Genomic DNA, 25,000 nt, shown 5'->3' on the forward strand with positions numbered 1-25,000 from the left:
GGAGGTGTCGGGAAACTTATTCAAAAATTTCCAGCTTTACCTCTGACTGTTACACAGCGCTGACACTGGAGACTCCTTCCATAAACACTCCATAAACATCTCCTTACAGGAAACTTCACCACAACAATGAGTTCTTTATCCGTGTGTGTGGAGCGGAGAAGAAACGCGGATCATAAATACAGTGTAAACGGTGATGAGGTTAGAGATTAAGTGAGAAAATGAAGAAGACGGAGTATGGAATTGTTCTAAATATTTATAATACTATATTATTTATAATTATTATTTATATTATATTTACTATAATTATTTATAAGACATTATATTAATAAGATTTGTATTATACATATTTGCTTTATTTTTTAATTCTCATTTTATCTGTATATTCACTGCCTCAGTAAAAGTATACATTTATCAGCTGTCCTTTCACTTTCTCCATTTCTCCATGAAAGTAAAGAAATTCATTTGTTATATATTTACAGTACTGTGCAAAAGTCTTGGCACCCTATTTTCTTTAGAACAAACTTTGTTATAGATGTTTATTTTCTGGCTTCTACATTATTGATTCAGAACAAAACCATTTTAGATTCCAAACATTAGTTTTCCGGCACAAAGTGAAACGTTACAGAAAAATGTTTGTATGCCAGTAAAGAAAGCAGCAGATTCCATAAGAGACACTTTTCAGATAAAAACATAATGAAGGCTGCTGGGTTTCGCTGCAGAAATAAGAAGCGAGTCGACAGTCAAAGTCTCCAGAAGAACTGTGGCTGCTTCTGCAAGATGCTCAGTAACACTTCCAGCTCATTTCCTTATAAAACTGCACACACTGCACCTCAGATACTGCTTTATTTATTTAAAGTGAAGGATCGTCACATTAAATACTGACTTTGTTTCATTTATTACTGTTTACTGCTCTTTATAGGATTTTTTTTAATGTAGAAACATTTAATTTCATTATTTTTGAAGGCGTCTTTGCTCTACAGCGTTTCTTTGCATCTGCCTAAGACTTTTGCACAGAACTGTGTATATATAAGTTCATGTAAAACTCTGGTCTGAACTGTGATCATGTCATAAAAATATTTCATAAAATATTGTGAAATGGTTCTGTATTTCATTTTATGCAGTTGAATCATGGAAATAAAAGATCTGCTCAGTAATCGTGTGTTGCTGGTGTTGATGTTCTGACCAGCAGAGGGCGACAACTGAGAAAATTATTCTTTATTTTTTTTCTTGGCCTTTTTTAAAACATCATGATTTCAATGTTCAGAAACTCGTACAGATCTGTCATTCATCAGTGTTAGAGTCAGGAACCATATATATATATATATATATATATATATATATCTTTAATTTAAATTTAATATAGTTATATATAAAACCAAAAACCCTGTTCTGCTTGGGCATGTCAAATCACGTTATGATTGACAGGAGCGTCTCCTTGGCAACGCAAACAGCTCATGAACAATGCTAGCTTATCTTTGTTCAAATGTAAATAAGATTGTCCGAAACTGTAGAGTCTTGGCTTTTCTATGTAAATGATAGACAAATCAGACAAAAATAACTGGCCTACCTTTTTGAAAAAGATTTGACTTACAAAGAAAGCAGTGTGACTGCTGCCAAAGAAAAACACACCCTTTATTCTTCGTTTTTTTTCACGTTACTGTACATGTGGATTTTGTGTGTAAATGTGTGTGTAATGTGTGTGAATAAAAACCCAAACCTGGAGAAGAATTACAGCCAGTTTACAGGGTCAACCATCATCTCATCCACTTCTACACAGGAACTAACTTCACTACACACGTGTGTGTAAAACTGTAAAACGTAACTAGATTTACAGAAAAGACGAGAGAGGAGGAAAGAAGTCACTAGAGTTTCTATGGCGTGACCACATACAGTAGCTAAGCATTCAAAGTTAAAAGTCAGCCATTTTAAAAGAGATTATAAGATTATTCTTAAAAAGTCTCTAATTATTTTTATAATTTTAATTGGTTCTTTAGTAGACCCTAATTCAGCTCTACCAGTTATAGCCCCGCCCACTTCAAATCAGCCAGAAGAAAACATCATAAAGTTAAAAGAAACTCATAAATCAGCTATTGTTGCTTCTTCTGCAGTCAGTATTATATTCACCATAAAAATACAAAGTTAATCAAGAAAATGACTTTGGCTTTAAGAGCCGTTCGATGAGGAATTAAATAACCGCTGTATATTTCAGAAGCACATTTTACCCAGAAGGCATTTGGAAATCTCTTGAATATAGTCAAATTTATCAAGTATTTTCTATTATAAACTACAAATCTAAGTATAAGATTATTAAACGTAAAATTATTAAATGTATTTCTAGACATATGTCCTAATTTCAAGCTTTAAACTGTCTTATTCTATTGGCAGATAATTTTTCTTCTTTCTAGAAAAACTAAATACTTTTTGCCAATAGAATGAAACTATTTCAAGCTTGAAATGAGTAAAAATATCCAGGTTAAATAGTCTTAGATCCAGTTTACTGTAATGTTAGAATGGGAAATATTAGATAAATTTGACTATTTTCAACACGTTTTCACTTGATCGTGTAAGATGTCATGTTTTGCAGTGCTGGAGGTCTCCTTTGTAAAATGGCGCTGAAGCTGCAGATGATTTTCTTACTGAAATCTTGAACAGTTTTAGTCGTTTGTTCACAGACTGAGTTTAAACTCTCGTACCTGTACATGACGCCTATGAAACGGAAACAGGAAGTGGATATCGATTGGCTACTTTTCCCTCCTGGATGATGACTAGCAGGCAGATAGAACCTTATTAACATAACTTTATATGAGAGTTTGAAGAAAAATAACAGCTCAGGAGAACAAAGATTTATGAAGTTAACTCAGTTTTAACTGAAATGTCAGAGAACACTTTATATGTTTCAGTGTTAATCTGGACAAGTCCGCAGACTAATAGACGTTTTTAATCGGGGACACATTAAGAACTGCTTCAGGGTTTGGGCATCTGCCGATATGTTACGCCTGCACACACACACACACACACACACACCAAAAGATGTCAACAGATGCTCATGTTTTTACGTTTTCAGTCTTTGTGCAACAGTTAGGCCTCTCACTCTCAAATGGGTGCCAATACTTTTGCAATATATTTTATTATTACACATTTATTTACACTGCACTTCTCATTTGAATCAAATCTCAAAGTGCTCCAGAGTAAACACAATCATATAAGACAAAATATATAAAACTAAGACAGAATATTTGGGAAGTTTAAGAGTTAGATTAAGTTAACTAACACAGGCAGAGTGAAGTCCTGCATAAAACACAGGAATGTGATGAATAGCTCATAAAATATTAAAGAATGGTAATGTTAGTAAAATAAATAAAAAAAGTTAAAAGTGAGAAACATTTTCAGATTTCTTTTAAATTAAAAAACTTCTTAATTAAAAGTAAGTGTGTCACCGCCTGCACACACACCTCAACGTCTGACATTTTCTACTTTATATGATTCAGAAAACGACAGAATTTCCTGAACTGAAGTATGTTTCTCTTTTGCATTTTAGCATTTAGTGTAAAGAGAATATAAAGATTTAATTACAACTGCATTTATAACCTCACGTACTGATATACAAACAACATTACTGACAAATTTAACAGAAATATACGTTTACAAGAAGAAATATTGATATTCACTCTGACTCGCAGCATCGTTCACATCAGTGTGTCGAGCCTCATCATCGTCTCCACTGTTATATATTATACATTATATTATATTATATATTATATTCACTCACTTCTGTTCTGATGGAGTAATTTCTTGTTCTTAAAGTCTTTTTACTCAGTTTTGAAATGTAAACATTTTAAAACAGTTGTCTTTACAGTGTGTGTGTGTGTGTGTGTGTGTGTGTGTGGGTGGAAGAGCTCTTCACTGTTTTGATGATGACGTGACAGAGCAGGAGCATCACGGCAGACATTTTGAAAGCCGCTATCTGCTCAAGAACTGAATTAATTCCACTTTGCTATGATGTATATCTCTCCAAAACCTGATCAGATCGTGAGAGATTCACTTTTCTAGCGAAGATTTATGCATTTTTAGACAGACTGGTTGTTTTTACTGCTGTGTTTGTTAAAATATCTCTGTACACAACAGGATCTTTACATGAAGAACCAAGGCAAGGTAAGCAAATAACCTAAAATAAAATATACTGCAGATAGATAGATAGATAGATATTTATAAAGTTTTCATAAAGTAGAGATTTCAAAGTTTATTACTAGCAGAAAGACTCTTGATCATTTTTTTTTTTTTTTTTTTTGGTTTTTCAGATTTCATTTTCTGGATATTTTGGATTCAATTGGATTTTCTCCTAAAATCTGAGTGGAAGATTTGAATCTGTGTGTGTGTGTGTGTGTGTGTAATGTGTATTTTATAGAAATCCCTCCACACACAAAAAGCTGCTGAAGGGTGCCAATACTTTATCTCTCCATCAGTCTCCCTCTCTCTGAATCAGATAATGAGGAAGTGTGTGAGCTGTTCTATTAACAGGATGCTAGTTCAGGTGTCAGAGTGAAGTGTTGATTGAAAATAATAAATGGAAACACGCACACGCACACACACACACACACACACACACACACACACACACTTGGTCCCCTGTTTCCCAAAACAGAAAGCCGGCATGGTGGGAACGTCTGCTATAATTAGATTAGACATAAAGAAGCAATAATAGCAAACTGACCTGCAGAAGCAACCAATCAGGTGCTGCGCTGCTGCTTACACGCAGTTTCAGTTTTATTTATATCACACGCTTCACAGTGGACGCTGCCACAAAGCAGCTTCACAGAAATCCAGATAGAAAATTTAAATCGATCCCTAAATCAGCGCGCCGGAGGCGACATCATCACAATAGACAGGAAGTGGGGTCATGTTTGATCTTCTGTTCCTCCTTCATACTCTGTTCAGATACAAACACGCAAAAAAAGGGAAATGAGGCTGACCTACACTCCTGTCACAGCTGTGTGTGAGGATGAATACGCACGCAAAACACACACACGCACACACACGCACTCACACACACACACACACACACACATATATACAGGTCCTCAATCTGCATATCAGAGTGGAAGATAAAACGAGCTCATGAGAACAATGGAGTTTATTCAACAAACACACAGACACAGAGGAAGAGAGGAAGAGAGAAGTGAGAGAAAGACTATAAAAGAGAATAATAAGAAGAGGAGGAGGAGAAGAAGAACAGGATGAGCAAGATGAGGAGAAGAACAGAAGGAGGAGAAGGAGGAGGAGAAGAACAGGAGGGGAAGAAGAACAGGAGAAGAAGAAGAAGAGGAGGAGGATGAGAAGGAGAAGAAGAAGAAGGGGACAGAAGAAGAGGAAAAGGAGGAGGATGAGGAGGTGGAGGAGAAGAAGAAGAAGAGGCGGAGGAGGAGGAGAAGAAGAAGAGGAGGAGGAGGATCTCTCTTCTTGACATTTTTCTATCTTAATCCTCTCTTCACTTCTCTTTACCTTCTCCTAATTTTTTCATTCTCTTTTTCTCTTCCATTTTCTTTTTTTACTATCTATCTATCTATCACTTGATTTGTATTTTATTTATCTTTCTTCTTCTCTACTCTTTGTCTCACTTTTCTCTTTTTCTCTTCCTTACTGTCTGTATTTTTGCTGAATAAACTCCATTGTTCTCACGAGCTCATTTTACATTCCACACTGATATGCACACACACGCACACACACACACACACACACACGCACACACACACACACACACACACACACACCAGCATATTATTTATTTGCTTAATTTTCATATCTTGCTGGCGGAGTCAAAAAATAGACATTGGTGTCAAAACAGACCCAACAAACACACGCGCACACACACAGACACACACATACACTCTCACACACACAAATGCACACACAAACATACACACACACGCACACACAAACATACAAAAATGTAAAAATGCCTACTCTGCCCCTTGACATTTATGTGAATTAAAACAGTGGTTTTACTGTAAATATGGACCATAAGATATAATAATAGTAACTGAGGTCATGTCAGGACAAGCTGCTTAAGACGCAGTCAAAGGGAAGAATGCACACAGACACACACACACACACATACACACACACATACACACACACACACACACACACATACACACACACCTGCTGTAGCAAGATGCTAAGCTTAAACTTTAACCTCAGTAACTAAAATCATTCTGCTCTTTAATGTTTAGATTGACTTGTGTGTTGTGTTCAGGTTATTTTTCAGATTGTGTAGTTTTGTGTTCGGATTGTGTTTGGGGTGTGTTCAACATATTTTTACAAGTTGTGTTTGGATTTTGTTTTGGTTGTCGTAGGATTGTGTAGTTTCTGGTTAGGGTTGTGCAGTTTGTGATGGGGTTGTGTAGTTTTATGTTGGGGTTGTGTAGCTTTGTGTTGGGGTTGTGTAGTGTTGTGTTGGGGTTTTGTAGCTTTGTGTTTGGGGTTGTGTAGTGTTGTGTTGGGGTTGTGTAGCATTGTGTAGTGTTGTGTTCGGGTTGCGTATTGTTCTGTTAGGGTTGTGTAATGTGTTGAGCGTTTTTTTGGTGTTGTGTAGGCATTATGTAGCTTTGTGTTTGTGTAGGCGTTGTGTTGGGGTGGTGTAGTGATGTGTTGAGATTGTGTTAGGGTTGTGTTAGGGTTGTGTAGGCGCTGTGTTAGAGTTGTGTAGGTGTTGTGTTGGGGTTGTGTTGAGGTTGTGTTGGGGCTGTGTTGAGGGTATGTTGGGGTTGTGTAGGCGCTGTGTTAGAGTTGTGTAGGCATCGTGTTGAGGTTGTGTTGGGGTTGTGTAGGCGTCGTGTTGAGGTTGTGTTGGGGTTGTGTTAGGGTTGTGTAGGCGTTGTGTTGGGGTTGTGTTGGGGTTGTGTTAGGGTTATGTTAGTGTTGTGTAGGCATTGTGTTTGGGGTGTGTTGAGGTTGTGTAGGCGTTGTGCTAGGGGTTTGTTGGGGTTGTGTTGGGGTTGTGTAGGCGTTGTGTTGGGGTTATGTTAGTGTTGTGTAGGCGTTGTGTTGGGGTTGTGTTAGGGTTGTGTTGAGGTTGTGTAGGCGTTGTGCTAGGGGTTTGTTGGGGTTGTGTTGGGGTTGTGTAGGCACTGTGTTAGGGGTGTGTTGAGGTTATGTTGGGGCTGTGTAGGAGTTGTGTAGGCGTTGTGTTAAGGGTGTGTTGGGGTTGTGTTAGCGGTGTGTTGGGGTTGTGTAGGCGTTGTGTTAGGGGTGTATTGAGGTTATGTTGGGGTTGTGTAGGAGTTGTGTTAGGGGTGTGTTGGGGTTGTGTAGGCGTTGTGTTAGGGGTGTATTGAGGTTATGTTGGGGTTGTGTAGGAGTTGTGTTAGGGGTGTGTTGGGGCTGTGTAGGCGTTGTGTTGGGGTTGTGTTGGGGTTGTGTTAGGGTTGTGTAGGCATTGTGTTAGGGGGTGTTGGGGGTGTGTTGGGGTTGTGTAGGCATTGTGTTAGGGGGGTGTTGGGGTTGTGTTAGGGTTGTGTAGGCGTTGTGTTGAGGTTGTGTTGGGGTTGTGTTAGGGTTGTGTAGGCGTTGTGTTGGGGTTGTGTTAGGGTTGTGTTAGGGTTGTGTAGGTGTTGTGTTGGGGTTGTGTTAGGGTTGTGTAGGCGTTGTGTTGGGGTTGTGTTAGGGTTGTGTTGGGGTTGTGTTAGGGTTGTGTTAGGGTTGTGTAGGCGTTGTGTTGGGGTTGTGTTGAGGTTGTGTTGGGGTTGTGTTGGGGTTGTGTTAGGGGTTATGTTAGGGTTGTGTATGCGTTGTGTTAGGGGTGTGTTAGGGGTGTGTTGGGGTTGTGTAGGCGTTGTGTAGGTGTTGTGTTAGGGGTGTGTTGAGGTTGTGTTGGGATTGTGTAGGCGTTGTGTTGGGGTTGTGTTAGGGTTGTGTTAGGGTTGTGTTAGGGGTGTGTTGGGGTTGTGTTGGGATTGTGTAGGCGTTGTGTTGGGGTTGTGTTAGGGTTATGTTAGGGTTGTGTTAGGGTTGTGTTAGGGGTGTGTTAGGGTTGTGTAGGCGTTGTGTAGGTGTTGTGTTAGGGGTGTGTTGAGGTTGTGTTGGGATTGTGTAGGCGTTGTGTTGGGGTTGTGTTAGGGTTATGTTAGGGTTGTGTTGGGGTTGTGTAGGCGTTGTGTTAGGGTTGTGTTGGGGTTGTGTTAGGGTTATGTTAGGGTTGTGTTAGGGGTGTGTTGGGATTGTGTAGGCGTTGTGTTAGGGTTGTGTTAGGGTTGTGTAGGCGTTGTGTTGGCGTTGTGTTAGGGTTGTGTTGAGGTTGTGTAGGCGTTGTGTTGGCGTTGTGTTAGGGTTGTGTTAGGGTTGTGTAGGCGTTGTGTAGGCGTTGTGTTGGCGTTGTGTTAGGGTTGTGTTAGGGTTGTGTAGGCGTTGTGTTGGCGTTGTGTTGAGGTTGTGTTAGGGTTGTGTTAGGGTTGTGTTAGGGTTGTGTAGGCGTTGTGTAGGCGTTGTGTTGGCGTTGTGTTAGGGTTGTGTTAGGGTTGTGTAGGCGTTGTGTTGGCGTTGTGTTGAGGTTGTGTTAGGGTTGTGTTAGGGTTGTGTAGGCGTTGTGTTGGCGTTGTGTTAGGGTTGTGTTAGGGTTGTGTTAGGGTTGTGTAGGCGTTGTGTTAGGGTTGTGTTGGGGTTGTGTTAGGGTTATGTTAGGGTTGTGTTAGGGGTGTGTTGTGATTGTGTAGGCGTTGTGTTAGGGTTGTGTTAGGGTTGTGTAGGCGTTGTGTTAGGGTTGTGTAGGGGTTGTGTTAGGGTTATGTTAGGGTTGTGTTAGGGGTGTGTTGTGATTGTGTTGGCGTTGTGTTAGGGTTGTGTTGAGGTTGTGTAGGCGTTGTGTTGGCGTTGTGTTAGGGTTGTGTTAGGGTTGTGTAGGCGTTGTGTAGGCGTTGTGTTGGCGTTGTGTTAGGGTTGTGTTAGGGTTGTGTAGGCGTTGTGTTAGGGTTGTGTTAGGGGTGTGTTGAGGTTGTGTTGGGATTGTGTAGGCGTTGTGTTGGGGTTGTCTTAGGGTTGTGTTAGGGTTGTGTTAGGGGTGTGTTGTGATTGTGTTGGCGTTGTGTTAGGGTTGTGTTGAGGTTGTGTAGGCGTTGTGTTGGCGTTGTGTTAGGGTTGTGTTAGGGTTGTGTAGGCGTTGTGTAGGCGTTGTGTTGGCGTTGTGTTAGGGTTGTGTTAGGGTTGTGTAGGCGTTGTGTTGGCGTTGTGTTGGCGTTGTGTTAGGGTTGTGTTAGGGTTGTGTAGGCGTTGTGTTAGGGTTGTGTTAGGGGTGTGTTGAGGTTGTGTTGGGATTGTGTAGGCGTTGTGTTGGGGTTGTCTTAGGGTTGTGTTAGGGTTGTGTTAGGGTTGTGTAGGCGTTGTGTAGGCGTTGTGTTGGCGTTGTGTTAGGGTTGTGTTAGGGTTGTGTAGGCGTTGTGTTTGCTCAGAGTATAAGAATGTCTGTGTATTTGGACAGAGTTCACATACCTGGATAAAGATTCATCTTTTTGTCCTCTCCTTATCACCAGTTAATAAACACAGCACGCTGCACTCCGCTTCACCTTCCTGAGCTGTTTGGAAGAAACCGGATTGAGTTTTCCGTGTTTGGAATATCGCAGTTTTCCGTTTGTGATGTGTGTGTGTTCACAGCAGCTGCTGTGTGTCTGAGGCAGGACATTATCACACCATTACAGAGTGCAGATCATCAGTGTTTCATTTCACAGCCTCTGAGCTGAAGGACAGAACTGAACAAATGACTGACTGCACGCTACACACACACACACACACACACACACACACACACACAAAATCCATACACACACTCTATACACACACACCATACACACACACTCCACACACACAGACACAAAATCCATACACACACACACACACAAACAATCCATACACACACAAACACACAAAATCCATACACACACTCTATACACACACACCATACACACACACTCCACACACACACACACACACAAACACACACAAAATCCATACACACACTACACACACACACACACACCATACACACACACACTCCATATACACACACAATCCACACACACACACACACACACACAAAATCCATACACACACTCTATACACACACACCATACACACACACTCCACACACACAGACACAAAATCCATACACACACACACACACACACAAACAATCCATACACACACAAACACACAAAATCCATACACACACTCTATACACACACACCATACACACACACTCCACACACACACACACACACAAACACACACAAAATCCATACACACACTACACACACACACACACCATACACACACACACTCCATATACACACACAATCCACACACACACACACGAAATCCATACACACACTCCATACATACACACAGACACACACTCCATACACACCATACACACAGACACACACTCCATACACACCATACACACACAGACACACACACACAATCCATACACACACTTCATACACACCATACACACTCAATCCATACACACACAAACACAAACACACAATCCAAACACACACACACTTCACACAAACACACTCCATACACAATCCATACACACACACAAAATCCATACACACACAATTCACACACACACACAAAATCCATACACACACACACACCATACACACTCAATCCATACACACACACACAATCCAAACACACACTCCATACACACACAAACAGCTGTCCCATTTATACCTCATGATGCAGCAAAAAAAAATCTAATTAGTTTTTAATCAATGCTTCTCAAAGTAAACCACTAAACTTTCTTAAAGTGTGCTCTCATGTTTCACCTAGTGTGTGTGGAGTGTGTGTGTGGAGTGTGTGTGTGTGTGTGTGTGTGTGTGTGGAGTGTGTGTGTGTGTATATACACTAAGAGCTCTTTCATTATGCACTGTGTGAAGCAGATCCAATAACAGGAGGCAGTTTCTTAGCTTTTATATACAGAACTGTTAATCCACAGATTCCACAGAACTCCTCTCTCTCTACAGATCAGACTCCTCTCTGAGATCAGACTCCTCTCTCTGATGAGATCAGACTCCTCTCTCTGATAAGATCAGACTCCTCTCTAACAAGATCAGACTCCTCTCTCTGTGCAGATCAGACTCCTCTCTCTGACCAGATCAGACTCCTCTCTCTGTGCAGATCAGACTCCTCTCTCTGACCAGATCAGACTCCTCTCTCTAACAAGATCAGACTCCTCTCTCTGTACAGATCAGACTCCTCTCTGAGATCAGACTCCTCTCTCTGTACAGATCAGACTCCTCTCTCTGATAAGATCAGACTCCTCTCTCTGATAAGATCAGACTCCTCTCTAACAAGATCAGACTCCTCTCTCTGTGCAGATCAGACTCCTCTCTCTGACCAGATCAGACTCCTCTCTCTGACCAGATCAGACTCCTCTCTCTGTGCAGATCAGACTCCTCTCTCTGACCAGATCAGACTCCTCTCTCTGACCAGATCAGACTCCTCTCTAACCAGATCAGACTCCTCTCTGACCAGATCAGACTCCTCTCTAACAAGATCAGACTCCTCTCTGTGCAGATGAGACTCCTCTCTAACAAGATCAGACTCCTCTCTCTGACCAGATCAGACTCCTCTCTCTGACCAGATCAGACTCCTCTCTAACCAGATCAGACTCCTCTCTGACCAGATCAGACTCCTCTCTAACAAGATCAGACTCCTCTCTAACAAGATCAGACTCCTCTCTGTGCAGATCAGACTCCTCTCTGACCAGATCAGACTCCTCTCTGAGATCAGACACCTCTCTGATGAGCTCAGACTTATCTCCTTGTCTTAATTTATTAAAAAATTTTCTTCATTTTTTCTTATAATTTGTCATTCTTACTTTTAATCTCACTCTCTCTGTCAATCTGTCCTCCCTGTCTTTCTTTCTTTCTTTCTTTCTGACATCAGTCTTTCTTTCAGTATTTGTGATTTTATTTTTTTTTACTATTTTCTTTCTTACATTCGCTCTTTTTTATGTCATCGTTTGGAGTATGGAATATTCTTTCTTTCTTTCTTTCTTTCTTTCTTTCTTTCACTACTGCACATTGTTGTACATTGTATGAGGTGTAATTTTTGTCTCTATGGCTCTTTGTGCCTCTCTCTGATGTCTTTGTAAAAATAAGCCAGAGAGCAATTACCTTCCATTAAAGCTCTCTACCGTTGTTTTAATTTCCCTCATCTCCCACACACACACACACACACACACACACACACACTCGGAGTCTCTGTGCCCGCTGTGCTGTGTAAGATGATTTTGGACTGGTGTATCAGTGTTTGCTGTGGTTATGAGGAGGTGCTGAATAAATGCATGTGTCTGGTGTTAATTAATGTTAATTAAGGTTAATTCATGTTAATAAGTGTTAATTCATGAACACTGACCTCCAGCACAAAGTGCGTCCAGTTTTGCCTCGGGTTCAGTGGCCTTTCTTTCCCGAAACACACAGCCAAAGCCGAGCTCGGTTTGGAGAAATGCTAACTATTCCATTTAAATGTTAAAGAGGAAAAAAAAGCAGAATATTCATCAGAATTTACTGGAATTTAATATTAATATTTAAAATGCTTAAAGAAAAATTAACATTGCGCATTCTGTGGTGCTAAATTCAGGATCTGGTCTGAAAAATGAAGCTTTGCTCAGATTTAAGTGTTAAAAACCCTTTATTTTTTATTAAAATTAAAAAAAAAATAAAACAATCTGAATTATATTTGAATTATTCAAAAACAAACCAAAATCCATAAACAAATAAATATAAATATATAATATATATATAATACAAAAAAAACCATAGAAAATCATTTTAAGTTAAGTAAAATATTATTTTCCAAATGTACCATAATTTACAATATATAAATAAAAATAGTACTCTATTTAAAAAGTAAAATATTAGAAACTATTAGATAAAATATTTAAAATAAAACATATTAGATTTATTAAATATATTAGATTTTATTTTTTTAAAAATGTTACTTATATCCTTTTGTATCATTAATATTTTTATTCAAACCATAATGTATATATTTTCCATGGCTTTATTTATATGTTTGTTTGTTTATTTATTTATTCCTTTATTTATTAGCAATCAGTGAAGTGTGATTTATTTTTATTATTTAGCCGTTTTAGCTCTTTTAGCCACATTAGCTAGCCATTATTAAAGAAACGGTGTATGGCCGTATTAACCGTGTTAGATACAATTAATTCTTTTAGCCATATTAGCATGGCAGATTGAGTCATTAATAGACCGCATCGTGAGGAGATCAGGCGAAATCATGACCATCTGCATATTGAGATGTAATAGATGACCCCATACACAAACACACAAGCACACACACACACACACACACACACACACAAACTGCCCCTGGATTACGGAGCCATCTGCTCCCTCGCTGACCCTGCTGTGATTCCTGTGAGGCAAACAGACAACCAGACACACGCCCAGGAGGACGGAAGGACAAAATAGATGGCAGAAAGAAAGAAAGAAAGAAAGAAAGAAAGAAGAGTTTAAACTTAACAGATTATTTCAGATTAGCCTTGCGTATACAATGCTAGCAAAATGTGACAGTTACTCTAGCATTACGCTACACCAGTAGATAATAACACCATAATTTAAATATGCTACAAGATTTTTAAAGAGATGAAAAATCTACTGAAGACTCAATCGAGTAATGCCTCTTAACAACTCCACTTTAAAAATTATTCCAGAAGTTTCCTCTTTACACAGTAACTGAACCACCACACAGTCACTGCAGTGTGATATGATGTTTAAAATCTAAGGAAATGTAATTAAAAATATTTAAAACATTCATATTTTACCAACTTGAGTGTCTGTTAAACATCCAAGAAGGTCTAAATAAAAAAAGCAGGATAAAGTGTGATAAAACACTCGAACTGCAGCTAAATTCACTGATCAGATCTACTGCAGTCTGTCCCAGTGGGTGTGGCCTAATATTCTAATGAGCATGCTTGAGACTCCGCCTGTAACTCCACTCAAACAACTACATCAGGATCAGTGTAGCAAAAAAAATTATACAGGGATAAATTCACATATTTGCAATATATCTTTTTTGTGAATCCATTTATTTCTGTAAAGCTGCTTTGTGACAATGTTCATTGTTAAAAGCGCTATACAAATAAAATTGAATTAATTGAATTGAATCTGAAATATCAGGAACCAATTATTATTTATTTACACTTTTCCTTACAGGTGAAAAATGGCATTAACATTGGATGAAAGGGGAATTATAGAGCTTCTTGGTACTTCTTGGTACTCTTACTGGTTCCCTGTAGAGTTATATAACAGCTAGGCTCTCTATGTTACCTTCTGCTTCCTAGATTAACTTATTTTTGCTAGGTTACCTTCCAATCACTAGCTCTCTGTGTTAGCGTTTGCTTGCTAGGTGATCGCCACTTCAAGAGCTTGTCATGGTGAAGTTGTCTGTCTGAAGTTGTCTGGTGAAGTTGTCTGGTGAAGCCTGTCTACTCCTGTGAAGGTCAGGGTTCTGTTAGCGGGAGTCTAAGGCTCTCAGAAGGGCCATGCTTGGTGAACAGATCTGAGAGGAGAAGTCAAAGAGCAATCCTAATGACCTCCTTAAGTGATACAGAACAGAGTGTACCAACCCAGATTATGGTTCCTGGGACTCACCCCTGGATCCAGGCCTGGGGGTGGTGTACACAGGTGACCAGATCTCTGACATAACCCAGTAGGACTCAATCCAAAATGGCAGTGTGGAGCCACCTTGTGCCACAATGCCACTCAGAAAGCAGGCATGTGATGGATAGTGAATAGACCCTTGCAATAAAACTGGCTGTGGGAACATGGAATGTCACTTTGCTGGCAGGGAAAGACCCTGAGGTAGTTTTGAGAATAGTAAGGAATGGAACTTATACCGTTGGTCTTATATCCACACACACTACAGGCTCCGGTACCAAACTTCTTGATCAGTGGTGGTCTCTCTCTCTCTCTCTCTCTCTCTCTCTCTGACTCTGGAGTCTCCACAGTGAGCTTTTCCCAGTGGACTCAAGTCTCAGGAAGGGAAACGCTGACTGTTGTTTGTATGAATGCATTCCGAATATTCAATCCTCTCTCTGGAGAAGTGTTGAACTCTTCTGGAGATATTGTTGAGCAATGGAAAGATCATTTTCAGGAATTGCTTAACCAGTGGACATGCGCTCCCTTCAGGAGGCAGTGCCAGAAATCTCTGATGTTGTGGCTGAAGCTTCATGGTGGCAAGGCTGCAGGTGTGGATGAGAGAGATGTTGAAGGCACGGGACAGGTTTAGGGTCTTGTGGGAAACTGGAATGGTGACCAACTGGAGGCATTCCAATTTATAGGGAATCCCGCTCCTCAGGTGCTCAATGCTAATCCAAGAAATCTTCTCCTCAGTCTTTGCCAGGGTTCTGGAGAGGAGACTCAGTCCGACAGCTGAACCTAGGATTTAGGAGGAGCATTGTGCATTCTGCCCAGGTCATGGACCAGTGGACCAGTGGACCAGCTCTTTACTCTTGTGAAGCTCTGTGAGGGGTTATGGAAGTACGCTAATCCAGTCTTTGTATATTTGGAGAAGGTCTACGTTTGTGAGCCACGAGATGTTGTGGGAGGTAGTGCAGGAGTGCGGGGTATCTGGGTCACTACTTTGTGCCATCCACAGTGTGAGTGTCTGCTTTCTTGGTGTTACGTTTAAAGTGGATGTTGGACTTATTAAATGCGTTTCATATGAGTATGGAGGAATGACATCACTACGGGCTGCAGTAGAACACAGTATAGTGTAGTGCGTTGTGCAGTGATGTGTAGTGTGTTTGTAAACTTACAAAACATATTCAGAGGAAACTAAGTAATCACAAACTAAAAACAGACTGAGAGGAAAATGACACACACACACACACACACACACACACACACAGCTAGAAAGACTAGAGCTGTTCCTCTTCTGGTGTTTTTATAGGCAACAGGAACTCTGAGCCAGAGAGAGAGAGAGGAGAGAGAGAGAAGGAAAGGGGAGGGAAAGAGGGTGGGATTCAGAAGCTGAGTGAAAAGCAGAGAGAGTCGGCAAAGACGACATAGAGAGCGGCAGTGAAAGAGGCCGACTGACAGACTGAGAGAAAAAAAGAGAGAGAGAGAGAGAGAGAGAGAGAGAGAGAGAGAGAGAGTGAGTGAGTCACCAAATAGCTTGCGCTCTCAGTGTCAGTTTTATTCCAACCACGGACAGCTGCTGTGATCGAGCCAGAGAGGAAAGAGAAAGAGAGAGAGTTTTCACAGAAAGAGAAGAGAAGAGAAGAGAAAAGAGAAAAGAGAGGGAGAGAGAGAGGGAGAGATGGATTCAGATTCGGGTGAGCTGAGTGAAGGAGAGCTTTCTCCAGGTAAGACACAATTTTCTCTTCTTCATCCTTCACATTTTTTCGTTTCCTCTCTCCACCGTCCACAATTTCCTGAATCTGCTTCTGTCATCGTTCCATTTATACCTCCACTCGCTCTGTCACTTTTTACCCCATTTCCCCTAACATCAGTTCTAATGTCTCTCTAATTTGCCCCTATAACTTTGCCAAGTGCCCTTTAACATTTCAAATCTTCCCATTGGCTCTGACTTATTTGCACTTTTGGACCATTTACCCCCCATTTTAATGAACAAATTCCTTTTTCACCTTCTTTTACCCTTCATCCTCCACTTTTACTCTCCTTTCAGCACTAAATTTTACTTTACCCTTTTTGCCTTCTAAGCCCCTTTTTTACCTGTTTCCCCTGAATGCCCCCATTGTCCAGATTTTTTGCCCCTCCTCTGCCTTTCTGCCCCTTTACACCCCCTTCTACCCCTTCAAATGCCCTTTATTCCACGTTCCCCCTCCTTACCCCTTCCCCCCACCACCAGTTATGAATAACATTTTGTCAAATATTTCTCACACAAGAGTTCAGCATGGTGCGTTCTGATTGGCTGGGAGCCGTAGGAACGTAGAACACACACAGGAGTGTATGAACAGTTAATATCAGGTGTGACTGAGAGAGGTGTGTGTGTGTGTGTGTATAAAGGAACAGCCAGCCAGCCAACCAGACAGTCAGTAAAGTCTGAACTGAGAGAAACATTGTGTTGATATTGTGTGTGTGTGTGTGTGTGTGTATTTCCACTCCATTGTGTTACCCTGTGTTCACACTAGCGAGTGACAAAGTGACAGATGAGTGTCCATTTTCTGTGTACGTGTGCAACACAAAGCCGCGATTTCAGCGACATCTTAATTGGGATTTTCTCAATTCTATGTAAATTATGTAAACGTTTCTTCAGTTCCCCGCTCACAACTTTAGTTCCTACCTACAGTCAGTTCCCATTTACTGATTGACTCAAAACTGGAAGAAAAACTAATAAGCGTGGTATCATCTAATCCTGTCATATATGACCTCTCCTTAAATCTCATGAAATGTGTATAGAGACGTTACGAAGAAAAATAACACTTAGTAGCAGAGATGGTTCTGATCGCTGGACAGGCCACACCCACAATCGCCAACCGTAACACTCACTACACACCCACAAACTGAAGCGACCTTCCAGACCTTCTCGTTACCTTCTCGTTACCTTCTAGTGTGAACGTAAGTGAAGGAGAAGCTTTAAAGCATTATATACATTATATTCATTAATTACATACATTATATACATTAATATGCACACACACACACTTACTTTCTCTTACACAGAGACAAACATACACATATTTACACAAACAACAACTCACACATACTCAGCGCTGATGTTGCTGATCCTTATAAAGTTATTCAACACTCAGCTCACACACCCACACACACACACACACACACACACACACACTGAGATACAGTAATGCTGCTGCTGATCCACACTAATTTATTCAGTGCTCAACTCACACACACACACACACACACACCGTCATTAAGTAATAGGAAACTGCCGGCGTCTACAGAATAGTTTTTAATGTATTTTCAAGACGGCTGACATATGCTGTGTCTGTGCCACGCACGTGTGTGTGTGTGTGTGTGTGTGTGTGGTACTCACAGGAATACTTATCCAGTCTTTGAAGTGACAGAATATTGGCCTCTAGTGTGGAATGATAAATATCACACACACACACACACACACACACACATGTTCAAATGGAGCAAGCACATTCCACACCAACCGAGCGGGAAAGTGAAACACACAGACATGCGCACACACACACACTTCGGTTAAAACAGATTCCAGTGGTTTTTAATAAAGGAGAATGAACTGAATAGTGAAAGTGTAACAAACACAGTGACAGAGAGATGATGAAATGATGCCGTATTTTCTGGACTATAAGACACCATTTTGCCTTTTTAGGTCCGTTAGTGCGATGTAACGATTTTATCGTCCTTACACAATATTACACTGCCTCGATATCCAGTGACACTGTTGTCGATTCTACTATATCACCAGACCTGCTAACATTACGCATTTTGCATCGGAGTATGTTAATACGAGTCGTCACTCACAAATACACCAGTCTTTTTCTCCACAATCAGACAGCGGATGAGCTAATCGATATGTGGAATGATTCACTGACACCGTGTAGAAGCCCCGCCCCCTTCCCCCAGACTGTTAGCTCTACGTTGCATCATTGCTCTTTCTCACGATAAACAAAAAAACGTTTTTTGAGTTCATTAATCTGAAATAACATCTATCAGTGTGTGTGTTCGAGTCTTTAAACCTGAAATGATGGAAATGCTCACTTTCCTGTCTGTTTTATTTTCTAGATAATTCAATTGTTTCCTGCAACTTTTTTCTTTTAAAAAGGGAAAATCATAAGCAGGGAAAAATCTATATCGCACAAGCCTTGTTTGAAAATTTATTTCGTATTTTTTTCACTATATGCATAATTGTTGGGATTTTTAACAAGAGTTTGTATAATTGTTCATGTTTGTACGTCAGTTTTTATGGTAGATTTTATGGTAGATTGCACATTTGGTAGAGTTTTCATGACAGTTTGCCTTTTTGTTAGTGTTTTTATGCTAGATTTCATACTGTTTTACATCAGTCTGCTCATCTACCAGTGTTTTTGCATGGATGTTAATGTTTTTTGTGTGAATTTACAAATTCATTGGTGTTTTATGGCAGTACATGTTTTATATATTTTATCAGTATATTATATTTTGACATCAATTTGCTCATTTGTTAGCATATTTATGTTCATGGCTAAATACAAAAGCATAGTCATTCCGAAATGAATCAAATGGAGACTCCAACAGAGACACATTTACAGAGATACTTACACTGAACAGAAACTTTCCCTTTTCATCGCTTCCCTTTTCATTACACCTCAACATTAACCTCCTCCTCAGACAGGACAGGTGTCTGATTAAAGTCATGACATTCCTTCTCTTTGTCTGGCAGGACGAAGTTATTTTAATTAAAAAAAAAAGTTGTTTAGAGGTAATTACATGCGAGGAGCTTCATTTGAGATGATGCATGAACGTTTCTGTAAATGTATTAGCTTTGGTTTAACTCCTATCTGGTCACTGAGCACAGAGATTCAGTGTAGAAGGAGAGCGAGAGTGGACCTACAGCAGAGCCCTGAGGGTCTCCCTGAATCTCTACATGATAGGATCACACACACTTCTACTTCCGTATCCAGAGCAGTGAATGTATGACAGAATGTGTGTGTGTGATGTGTGTGTGAAAACCAGATCAGACTGTAGCTCCTGACATCCTTAAGAAGAACAGACTTTACCTTACCTCCTGCTAATTTCTCAGCTACACACAGGTGTAGTCATTTCAGAAAGGTGTTGCAGAATTTGATTAGATCCTGTAGTCAGGAACGGACATGTTCTTCTGATGCTGGTGTGGTTAATGTGAGTGGAGAAGTTGAGCACATCAGGTAACATCACACCAAGATGCCTCACACACACACACACACATTCCTGCTTACCTACATGTTATTGAAATCTGGGAAGAAACCGGAGAACCCGGAAGAAACCTACACGGACAAGGAAAGAACACACACAGAGAGTAACCAGAGCTGGGGATTGAACCAGAGACCCTGGAGCTGTGAAAAAATACACAGAGAGTGTGTGGTGAGAGTTTACTCTCTGTGTGTGTGTGTGTGTGTGTGTGTGTGTGTGTGTGTGTGTGTGTGTGTGTGTGTGTGTAAAAAACAAGTCAGAGGTGAAGAAGGTGGAAGCATTTTTAGTTTCTCTTCATGCCAATAGCACGATATGGGCTATAAATGCCCAATGGGTGCCTTGTGTGTGATTTTGTGTGTCTTTATGTGTGTGTGTGTGTGTGTGTGTGTGTGTGTGTGTGTGTGTGTTTTTGCTGAGAGATGGAAATCTTTCTCAGCCACAGTACCCTCTCTCTCTCTCCGTCTCTTTGAGGTATAACCACAGTTATTTCCCCCTCTCATTAGGCAATGGGACTAAGCTAACACTCCTGTTATATTCATGTGTGTGTGTGTGTGTGTGTGTGTGTGTGTGTGTGTGTGTGTGTAGCAAGGCATCTCATGCAACATATGAAGGGAGTACAGCTTTGACGTAGATCCTAAGAGAACACACACACACACACACACGCAGATGTGCTCACTTATGGGATGAGCACAGCAGCATGATATTAAAGAGGTTATTATTAGAGATTCAGAACAGATGAGCTCCACACACACACACACACACACACACAACTTAACAGAGGTACAAAAAAGCTGGCAGAGTTTACAGAACTCCCACACAATATATTTGTTTGTGTGTGTGTGTGTGTGTGTGTGTGTATACACTGTTGAACATCTGTTCTAATGCACAAACACTAGACAAATGGACAGCAAACACACAAAACACACACCATGGCAGAATCCACTGAATGTATATTAGCGGTTGATGCTAGGTGTAACAACAGTGTAATTTTAGTCTTTCTCAGCCTCTTCTCATTAATTCTCCAACACATCTGAGGTAAACGTTGATGTTCCTGATAATTCTGTTTCGTTTCCATGGTCACCGTGTCTTTACCCTGTCTGAAATAAAGGTTTTCAGAGCTACATGCTAGCTAGTCAAATCACTAGCCTTAGTCCAGTCATAGCAAGAGCACGTCTGTGTGTGTGTGTGTGTGTGTGTAAAATCATGTTATGTTGTTGTTGTTTTTTTTAACTCATTCGTTCCCTTTTTGACTCATTAGTTCCCTTTTCCCGCTCGGTTTCACTTCAGGTGTATATTTTTATGACTCCTGGAGTGAGTTATCTTGGCTCTGTGAGTGTGTGACAACACTCACACAAACACACACACACACACACACACACACACACACATTTCATTTTCAGCTGTGCTTTTTACAGGCTGCGCTTTTAGAAAGTGCTAGAAAGGCCAGAAATAGAGCTGTGATTACATAAACCCTGGATATAAAGCCAGAGAAATGACTGTAATTATGCACTTCTCTTTCGCTAGATGAACATTTTTCTGATCAGGTTTGATGGCAGTGTTTTCTCCTGATGGATCTCCTGATTACGTGTAAAGTTTAACAAACCAGGATGGAATTCAAAAACAGCTAATCAGACTATGTGATGCTAAATCTGTGTACTCATTGTGTTTTTTTTTTTTTTTTGAGAAAATCCCACAACAAAAATGGCTGCCTTTGACAGTATTTGTTGATTTCCTGAGTGGTGCTATGCTGTCAGCTCTCAATATGGCGGAATCCAGTTCAGTTAGCGGTTGATGCTAGGTGTAATGACGGTGTAATTTTAGTCTTTCTCAGCCTTTTCTTAGTAATTTTCCAACACATCTGAGGTAAATGTTGATGTTTTGGACGATTCTGTTTAGTTTCCATCATCGCTGTGTCTGTAATAAGAGATTTTAGAGGTACATGCTAGCTAGTTAAATCACTAGCCTTATTTCCAGTAAGGCTGTTTACATAGTTGCCTAGCAACACTGTTCTCATTACCTTACCAAAAAAATCTTCAGTGATTTTTTGAGGAAGTGTGGTGCCCTACTCCTTTCAAACAGCAAAGGGCATTAGGCTTATTCCCTCTATCATACTGCAGTGCATTGTGGGATTTGCAAGTTAATGCTGTAGCATAAGTGTGCTGATAAAAATCAGGCCAATAAAGTCATTTGGAGATTAATTTAAAGAGAAATGTGTGTGTGTGTGTGTGTGTGTGTGTGTGGGCGCGCTATGGAAGCACCATCACTCCCACGGCCTCCAGTGACCTCCAGTGTGTGTGTGTGTGTGTGTGTGTGTGTGTGGGTGTGTGTGTGTGTGTGTGTGTGCGTGTGCCAGGCGAGCCGAGGCAGAGAGACAGACAAACAGACAGAAAGAGAGAGAGCAAGAGAGATACAGACAGACAGGAGGAGAGAGAGAGAGGAAGAGAGAGAGAGAGAGATACAGGCAGACAGACTGATAGAGGGGCACAAAGAGTTTCTCTCCATTACTCATTATTTTGGAGCAAGTCTCTCTCTCTCTCTCTCTCTCTCCTCCATCCTGTTTTTCACCCAAACAGAGGTCAAAATTTCATGAGTGATCAGAGAAAATGTCAACCGAAGGCCGAGGTCTAAAGTTTAACCACACACACACTCCATAAACACCCACACACACACACACACTCCATAAACACCCACACACACACACACACACACACTCCATAAACACGCACACACAAACTGATTATTTATTTTTAGTCTCTGCATCACAGCAGGACATGAAGGAGAACAAAACATCAGAGATGATGACGAAAGATTCAAATGAAAAGCTCTGATGCAGGATGAGTTCTGATTTCCCCTGACAGGTCAACAGTGTGTGTGTGTGTGTGTGTGTGTGTGTGTGTGTGTGTGTGTTATAGATTGAGGCCACTTGATGGAGAATCAGTGTGACAGTGAGTCCTACTGTCTGAGAAAATTGGCGAATTAGCTTTTGTGTCCAGTCTGAGACGGTTATATAGTTACATGGTATTGGGCCGTGATTTATAGCTTTAGACCTACATTAGAGATGTTACAGTATGTAATTAATAAGCACTGTGTGTTGATGTTACAGTAAAATAATCAACAACAGGGTGGTGTGATGAAGCAGAGTTACTGTTACCACCCTGAAATTGATTATTTTCCTATAACAGCATGTCCTTGAGTGTTTTATTCCTCTTCTACAGCACCACAGCAATTTGCCAATGATTACAACATTTACAGCTACATTTAATGTTCTGTGAAACAGATTAGTTCCTGTTGTCGCTTACGTTATAGCAGCTATAAACAGTTGTTCTCTCACCAGCCGCTCTTTATTCTCTCTCTTGAAGTTAATAAGACAAAATAAACGCAGCTTGTTACGCATGTTACCGAGAAACCGTAAAGAAGCGTAAACTCCTCTGTCCTGAAAACGTCAGAAAACTTAAAGTTCCAGCTTTTCCTCTGACTGTTACAAAGCGCTGACACTGGAGACTCCTTCCATAAACATTCCATTAACATCTCCTTACAGATCAACCATTAAACTCATTTTTTAATCCGTTTATGTGGAGCGTCTGCTGGACACGTCCCTGTGAATGAGCTGTTACTATAGAAACAATAACGTATCAGAACGAGTGCATTAATATAAACCTGCGCTACTGTCAGAGCTGCTGCTATAGAAAACTAATCAACACCTTCTGACCAATCAGAGACCAGAACTCAACAGCACTGTGGTATGAAATAACATAACACACACCTGCCAACCATATGCATGCCTATCTCTATCTCTCTCTCTCTCTCTCTCTCACGCACACACACACACACAGTGTGAGTTTGTGGAATGTGTTTTTTAGCCTCAGGTTATAAAATTACAGCTGTTTTTCTCCAGTTATCATAAAACAGGTTAATCTGTAATTTCCTTCAGCTCACCTGTACAAAATACAGAGAGAGAGAGAGAGAGAGAGAGAGAGAGAGAAAGAGAGTGGGACAGAGACAGAGAGAGAGAGAAAGAAAGCGAGAAAGAGAGGCAGAGAGTGAGAGAGAGATAGACAGATAGAGACAGAGAGAGACAGACAGACAGACAGACAGATAGAGAGAGAGAGAGAGACAGACAGACAGACAGATAGAGAGATCTATGTTTAAGAGCTGCAGCAGTGACTCATGAACTGACGGCATGTTAAAAATTAAAATCAGTTCAGAGCTCATGCTGTATGATTTACACTCACTGCGCTCCGTAACCTGTTTACAGATCTGCTACTGGAATACATCTGAATATTAATTCATCTAAAATGCTCTAGAATGACAAAAAGGAGAAAATGTTACGAAGCAAAGAAATTAAAAGATGTTAAGAACATTTCATCAGAATTTGATATGTATGAATGAAAATGTTAATGTTATTAATATTTAGCGTGATTTACACTGTTTAGGGAACAGAATGTTTTTCTACATAAACGTTTGTTCAGTGTTTTTGCGAGTGTAAAATAAGGACAGTATAAACCCCAGTGTCGTGTGTTAAACCTCATCCTCAGTGTGCAGTGAGGATTTAATACTGAAATCACACACATCAGCGCACAGGGGGCGGAGTCTGAGTAGAACGGAGGCGTGTCTCGGTTACGCTGTTTCTCGCGTGATGTCTCCAATCGCTCGAGCGAGGAGCAGAATTAAATCCAGCTCCACTGTCTGACAGTTTGATGTAACCACAATATGTCAAATTTATGTGTTGGCTGTAAATACACTCCAACACACTATGTGTGTGTGTGTGTGTGTGTGCGTGTGTGGGTGTGTGTGGGTGTGTGTGGGTGCGTGTGTGTGTGTGGGTGTGTGGGTGGCTGTAGGTCGATACACTCGCTCAATGTTACTGATGAGAACAAAACGATTGGAACAGAAATAAAACTGCATCTGATAAAACTCATCAGACTATCCAACCGTGTGTGTGTGTATGTGTGTGTGTGTGTGTGTGTGGTAAAATTTTGATGTCTCGGGTCAGAAAGTTGAGAAGAGTTCAGTCTCACAATGCAAATCAAACATAGCTGTTGAGCTGATGTGTTGGAGTGTGTATGTGTGTGTGTGTGTGTGTGTGT

General features: G+C 40.6%; 2 protein-coding genes across 2 annotated transcripts in view; both read left to right on the forward strand.

Annotated features, from left to right (window-relative positions):
• Positions 1–1,128, forward strand: part of LOC113534440 (aromatase) — a 10,540-nt gene extending 9,412 nt beyond the window's left edge. Inside the window, exon 8 of the mRNA XM_053235187.1 lies at positions 1–1,128. This exon is cut by the window's left edge and continues 268 nt beyond it. The gene's annotated coding sequence lies outside the window, so the exon portion shown is untranslated.
• A 14,958-nt stretch (positions 1,129–16,086) lies between these two features.
• The window catches only part of tnfaip8l3 (tumor necrosis factor, alpha-induced protein 8-like 3), a 24,436-nt gene continuing 15,522 nt past the window's right edge, over positions 16,087–25,000 (forward strand). Inside the window, exon 1 of the mRNA XM_026927244.3 lies at positions 16,087–16,393. Coding sequence (XP_026783045.1) covers positions 16,348–16,393 — 46 coding nt within the window. The 5' untranslated portion in view covers positions 16,087–16,347. The remainder of the gene's footprint in view (positions 16,394–25,000) is intronic.

Source organism: Pangasianodon hypophthalmus, chromosome 6, assembly GCF_027358585.1.
Source record: "Pangasianodon hypophthalmus isolate fPanHyp1 chromosome 6, fPanHyp1.pri, whole genome shotgun sequence".
NCBI lineage: Eukaryota > Metazoa > Chordata > Actinopteri > Siluriformes > Pangasiidae > Pangasianodon > Pangasianodon hypophthalmus.